General features: G+C 32.2%; 1 protein-coding gene and 1 long non-coding RNA gene across 4 annotated transcripts; both read right to left on the bottom strand.

The window, feature by feature from the left end:
* On the bottom strand, positions 482-4750 carry LOC107623389 (protein indeterminate-domain 5, chloroplastic). Of its 3 annotated transcripts, XM_016325629.2 has the most exons (4): positions 4606-4750; positions 4227-4521; positions 3665-4064; positions 482-1646 (listed from the first exon to the last, which is right to left on the bottom strand). In XM_016325629.2, exons 2-4 carry the CDS (start codon positions 4414-4416, stop codon positions 659-661), a joined length of 1578 nt encoding a protein of 525 aa, XP_016181115.1. In that variant the 5' UTR covers positions 4417-4521; positions 4606-4750; the 3' UTR covers positions 482-658. The 3 variants fall into 3 exon arrangements, with proteins under 3 accessions (XP_016181115.1, XP_020968622.1, XP_020968623.1); XM_021112963.1 differs by lacking the exon at positions 4606-4750 and having other exon boundaries at positions 4227-4582; XM_021112964.1 differs by lacking the exon at positions 4606-4750 and having other exon boundaries at positions 4223-4346.
* Positions 2533-3658, bottom strand: LOC110267427. Its single transcript, XR_002355052.1, has 2 exons — positions 2923-3658; positions 2533-2891 (listed from the first exon to the last, which is right to left on the bottom strand). It is a non-coding gene; the product is annotated as an uncharacterized LOC110267427 (long non-coding RNA).

Raw genomic sequence — 6889 nt, 5'->3', positions numbered from 1 at the left:
TATTTCTTTATCAAAAATGCTATTTGTACACTAAAATCAGTCACTAAAATTAGTCACCAATATATTTGTGTATAAATACATATGTAATTTAATTTATTTTCAATATATATTTATATTCTAGCATGTATTTTATATTGGTGACTGATTTTAGTATACACGTAGTATAACTCATTTTTTATTTCTTACCTTTCACATTTAATATTAAAAACAAAAAAGTATACGAGAAAGAAAAGTATAAGGTACCAATATACTATCTGTCAACTTATTACCAATAATAATTAATTATTATATTTTAAACACATGTATAAAGAGACACATCTAGAAAATACATCTATAAAGACATTTCCATTAGACACAGCCATAAAAAAATATTTTTATTAGACACATCCATAAAAACACTTCCGTTAAATACCGCTATAAATCAGAGTTGGCAGAAATTGGTAGAAATGTTGTTGGTAACGTAGCGGGATTGATTAGAGAATTATATGCACAAAAGTGATGCTTATGACATATATTACTTAGTTAACAATGTCATCATGTATAAGTTGGCATTGCAATTAGACATTCTTTGGAAAAAAAAAAGTGAAAAAAAATAAAAGAAATTAATCTCTAATACACATTATATTGATATTAATTAATAATAAAACTAGGTTATATATCATTGCATTGTTGGGTCGAAAGAAGTAGTACTGATCCCAGTGATGTTTCTGATAACTCCTCCAACACCAAGAAAATCTAACGTCAACTTATCATCAGATCCTCCAAAGCACACACCAGCAAGATTGTTGTTATTGTGGTTGTTTCCATTCTCTTTCACGTTGCCGAATATGGAAGAAGATATGTTTTCATTTGCCAAAGAGTTCATCAATCCGCGAAGATTGTCGTTGTGTTCATCATTGTCCACGTCAGCATTGAGGTGGTGGTGGTGGTTGTTATTATTATTGGCCATTGCTCTTAGTAGAGAAGAAGCACTGTGGTTACTGTTATTGGTGGTTGAAGTTGTTGAACCCATTTGTGCAGCTTTCTGGAGCAATGCAGTTGCAGACATGTGTGGAGAACACATGTTGTTGTCGCTGTTGTTGTTCTCTTGTTGTTGTTGTTGTTGTTGTTGTTGTTGTTGCAGTGATGAATTATTGTTGCCGAAGATTGAAGATGAAGAAGAAGAAAAAGCTGATCCAATTTGATGATGATGATCGGTGATAATGCTACTTCCACCGCCACTGCTATTATTGCTTCTTGGGAAGAAACTGAGGTTGAACATGTTCATGTTGTTATTATTAGATGAGAATAATAAGGGTTCTTGTTGGTGTTGGTGTTGATGATGAGGCTGGAGTTCTTGAAATCCTTCCATGAAGAATGGTGATGGTGATGATGACGAGTGATGTGAAAATAATAATGCAGATTGGTGGTGGTGGTGGTGGTTGTTGTTATTGAATGGTGGTGGTGGTGGTGGCGGTGGTGATATTAAATGCTCAAATTTTGGTGCAATGAAAGTGGTAGTACTATTTCCAAGGCTCAAGATGTTGTTGTTGTTGTTGTTGTTTGTGGGATAGAGATTTCCAAAAGGGTTTAGAGGAGGGTGTCTTGATGCATTTTCATGTGCTAATGCATCACAAAAGGCTCTGTGAGTGATGAAACTGTCACGCCTGCCATGCAAACAAGAACCACAATTAAATTATATAATTGGAAGAAGCAGCAAAGTGGGAATGATAATTAGGGTTCACAAAGATTTTTGCTTATCATCAAGTATCTTTCTCATGAGAAATGTTGTGTGTTCTATAGTATATAGTTATATCTACGATAGAAACTCAGGTGCAGTTGATAATTGAGAACTGTTAAATAAAAATTTAGTCAAATCAATCAAATTTTTATCTAATAATTTTCAATTATCAACTTTACGTGAAAGTTGACTGCATCTGCATCTGAATTTTCACCTGATTTTTTCTTGTGAACTTGATTTATGTAAGACCTAATGATGAAAGTTTAAACAACATAACCTAGACTAGTTACACTAGAAATGCTCGACTAGTTAACTTAGCATGTTTATATCACATATGATTAAATGACAAAAGATTCTATAATAAGATTTAATGAAGGAAAAGTATAGGTATCAATATATTATCTGCCAACTTATTATCAATAATAATTAATTATTATATTTTAAACACATGTATAAAATGACACATTCAGAAAATACATTTATAGAGACACTTTCATTAGATACCGTCATAAAAAAATTATTTTTATTAGACATATTCACAAAGACACTTCCATTAAATACCATTATAAATCAGAGTTAGCAGAAGTTGGCAGAAATGTTGTTAGTAACCTAACGGAATTATTTAACATAGGAGTGAAACAACGACCAAATCTATCTAATATACTATATAGTATATGGTAATATATGTAAAAAATTTAAAACTAAATTAAGCAATCAATTAGTTATAATCAAATATGAATCTTAATATAATTTTTGTTGAAATTAAGAAAACTGCATCTCTCTGAAAAAATAAGACAACTAGGTCAGAAGAAGAGGGCCCAGTGGATTATGCCAAAAATCTGATACACACAAACAACTCCATATCAAGCTACCAATTTGAGGCTTCTCTTTGATATCATGAAAAGAGAGGAATTATTTTGCCAAATTGATGAAAGTGAATGAACAATGGGACCAGCATCAATAAATGCAAGCTAAGCTAAGTTGCCCCATGTGTTGTCCATTTTCTACCATGAACACACTCTCAGCTTCTCAAAACATTCGTACTAGCAAATTCGAGTTCCCAATTTTTTGGGAAAATCTCTGTGACCATTACATATCTACATGCATGATCTCAATATATAGATTTGCAAATTAATGGTGAAGTTTGTTGAATCAAATAAATAAAATTACACTTGAAGAAATATAGAAGGAATTATTTTCACTTGAATATATAAAATGCCATGTAGAAAATTAATATCCAGGTGGAAACTCAGGTGAAGTCGACTTCACGTGAATTTGATACCTAAGAGCCATTAGATGATTTGATTTATTTGACTAAATTTTCATCAAACGGCTCTCAACTATCAACTTCACGTAAAGTCGACTTCACCTGAGTTTTCACCTAATATCCAAAATCCAAGTAGAAAGAAAACAAAAGCCAGTATCACTGTGCCTGTGCCCCTTTATAACATTGTTGCTTAAAACTACACGTGAATGGGAGAAGAAAAAAAAGGGATGAAGATTGAAGATAGAGGGCGTTGTTTCCAATGCAATTGAACAAATTAAATAAAGTAGAACTTGCTTGTTTTTTTCTTCTCAAAACATTTCAAATTTTTGAACCTCATTATTATTATTTATTTTTCGGTACGGTGTGCTCACGTGTGTGCAGTCTTCTGCCTCTGACGCTGCCACCACTAACACTCGCACACAATACATAGAACTTCTTTTAATTTCTCTAAATTCTTTTTTTTTTATGATCATATTTTTTATCACACATTATAATATGCATGCTGACAAAGATTTATAATAAAAATGTTTCTAATATGCATTAATGCTAACAGACATGCATGCATAATACAAGTAGAATAACAAATACTTATACTAATGAAAAAATAAAGATTGCTACCAAATCCGTTACTGTATTTTACAGTAACGAATTTGGTAGCTAAATTTTGATATCGGTACCTGGAGAAGAGGGTGCCGCAGTCGCACCTATACTCTTTGGTACCGCAGGTCTTGGAGTGCGCCTTCCAGTCGGACTGGACGGCGTACTTCTTGGAACACTTGTGACACTTCCACTTCTTCTCGCCGTGTTTGCGAGAGAAGTGTTTCTTGATGCCGGTGAGGTCGCCGAGAGCCCGGGAAGGGTGGTGGTGGACGCATGTGGGTTCAGGGCAGAGATAGACCTTCCTTTTAGGCTCTTTGTTAGGGTTCTTCTGCTTGAGCTTCCATGGAAGGTTGTGTCCTCTTCTGTGAAGCTGTAAGTTCTGTTCTCTTTGGAATCCTTTGTTGCAAACTTCACATACGAACCTGTTTGTCGCCATTAACGTCTTCGGCGACAGTGCTATCACCTCTGCATCTGGATCTGTATAAAACAATAATCGCCGAAAGAGAATTATATGCTTCAATTGATGATGAAAAAAGAAATTTAAGATCACATATGCATGATTAACCTAAGTATATACATAAATTTAGGATTTAGGGTTTTGGTGTGAGGTGTGTGAGAGAGAGAGAGAGAGGTACTTGCATGGTGTTCCTGCAGCGTGGTTTCTTCTTTTCTTTTGAGGGAGTGGTGGTGGTGGTGGTGGTGGTGGTGCAGAAGTTGTAGTGGATGACGATTGAAGAAGCTGCTGCTGCTGCTGTGAAATCAGATTCTCATGATGATTCTCTTGTCTGATTTGGAAGAACGGTGTTGATGATGAAGAAGTAGCAGCCATGTTAATTGCTAATTAATTAAGCAAAGTAATTAATTAACTGGAGAACTTTTCTTGGTAGCTAGATTTGTGAAAGACCTACTACAAAGTGATTAATATATAATTCATCTGCACAAAGAAAGAAAAACAAAATTAAAATTCAGTTATTAGTTCCATGCTTTAGAAGAAGAAGAAAGAAAGAATTATAAGCACCTGAATTAAGCAGGTGTTATTTATTGTGTGAGAAGGAGAGAAGAGAAGAAGAAAGCAATGAAACTTGGCTATGCTACTTCTTCACACAAACTCTTCTTTTATTTATTTTTATTCCTCAATCATTTGATGTCTTGTACATAAATAAATAATGCATATATACTTGTGTACCTATATATATACGGAAATACATACAAATATACAAGAGTGTAATTAGAGAGAGAGGGGGGAGTAAATTATGTCCCTATTAAGGAGGTGTAGATGGAGAGGGTGGTGTGTCTTTAGCAAAGGGAAGAGAGGGGGGGCCACTAAAAGAATAGGAGGGAGTAGGGCTTTGCCCTTTGCAGTTTCCTTATCTCTCTCCCTCTCTTGTTTCCTATCTTATTCCCAACAACCATACAATTTGTTCCTTCCTCCTTTGCCTCCCCCATAAACTCTCATTTTACTCTCTAATCATTTTCCTCTTCTGTGTACTTCTCTCTCAACTTTTCTTATTTATTACACTCTAAATTCCTCAATATAAGAGAAAAATTAGTTTTAGTGGCAATAGTAGTATATGAGTTTGGAAAAATTTCAAGTGTAGGGGAGAACACTGGTGTTCCAGTTGTTTTAACCGTTGATTTTAATTAATATATATTATATATTTTTTTATAATTTAGATCAACGATTAAAATAATTGGAACACCGGTGTTCTCAGTACACCTGAAACTCTTCCTATGAGTTTTTATAATAATTATATATGAGTTTAATTTTTATGTATTGACAGTGTAAAACGTTTTATATAGTCATGCAATCATAACCATTCTCTTGAATGATTATTCATGTGATTAATATAAAAAGTAGTTATTTTGACTAATATGATATTATGTGATTGGATATATTATGTAGAACAGTTTTACACTGACAGGTTATAAAAATTAAATTCATTGTATATAGATATTATTTTTTTATAACTAGTAAAAAAAATTTTATTGATGATTGTTATAATTGTAATATTTTTTGCTTTTTAAAAAAATATAAGAGGATTAATATTTAATTGTCGATAAATGTGTTAGTAATTATTTTTATTATTGCTAAAATTAAAATAAATTATTACCACTAAAAATAAATTTTCTTGTGATGATGAGTCTCTCAAATCACAGATAACTTAGTTTGGTGTTTGCAAATAAAAATTCTAATCATATTTAGTTTATCATTTTCTTTCCTCTTCTTTTGATGTCATTATTTTATGTTGATATGATTGTTAGTTATTATGGTGACACACACAAAAGAACATTGATGATAAAATATTTTTAAGAAATAAATGAGTCAATATGATGTTGAAAATATAATTGTTGAAAGTGGTTTTCATAAAGCTAATTATTGACTTATTTTTAAACATATCTTGTAGTCTTATGTGTCTAAGGTGTCAATAACAAGCTGCATGAAATTCAGAACCTCAACAAAAGAAAAAAAAAAAAACTTACTTTAATCATCTAAATATATGAGTTGACCAACCATGGATAGGCTTTTTATCTTTTTCTATATGTATTTTCTCATCGAATGTAATCCTGTTCATATATATGAGGTTAACTACTTTGAAATAATGGATATTCTTATATTTTTCTTCAGATTTATTTAAATAAAAGCTCATCAGCTCACAAAAATTTTTGGAGAAGCTAGAAAATAATAAACAAGGGAGTATCAAATAAAGAAAATTTCAAATCAACTTGGGTTGGTCGAGTGGTCAGCTCACTCGTCCGCTTAAGCAAGTGTCGGGGGTTTGAATCCCGCCTTGTGTATGCAGCAATCCATTAGCCAGCGACAGACTCTTAAATGGAGCTCCGATCCGCGACGGATTAGTCATTAGCCTGTCGGGCTGGAGGATACCGTGGGTAACCAAAAAATAATAATAAAAAAATTTTCAAACTACAATTTGTCGCATTAAGGTGAATTATATATTAATCACTTTTATTTATTATTAAGCTAAATTAAACTACTTCAGTTTGTAAGGGAATCGATAAATATAATCAAGTTTTCAATATTCAATAATATGTGGTGCAACAATACTTGAGAAAATATATATGGAAGTGATGAGTAGAAGATTAATTAAATAGGAAAAATATGAAGGACAAGACAATAACACACAAGAGGAAATTTTTCATTGATTTCTTTTCTTGGTGTAAAATTTTTCTTTGATTTATGAATTCTCAAATACAATGAAGAAATTTGTAGTTGCTTTCATAGTAAAAGAATTTATTCTGCTAAAGTTATCAGTACAAAATAATTTATGTCAAAAATTAAAATG

This window comes from Arachis ipaensis, chromosome B10 (assembly GCF_000816755.2).
Source record: "Arachis ipaensis cultivar K30076 chromosome B10, Araip1.1, whole genome shotgun sequence".
NCBI lineage: Eukaryota > Viridiplantae > Streptophyta > Magnoliopsida > Fabales > Fabaceae > Arachis > Arachis ipaensis.
This window is presented reverse-complemented; position numbering and strand designations above follow the sequence as displayed.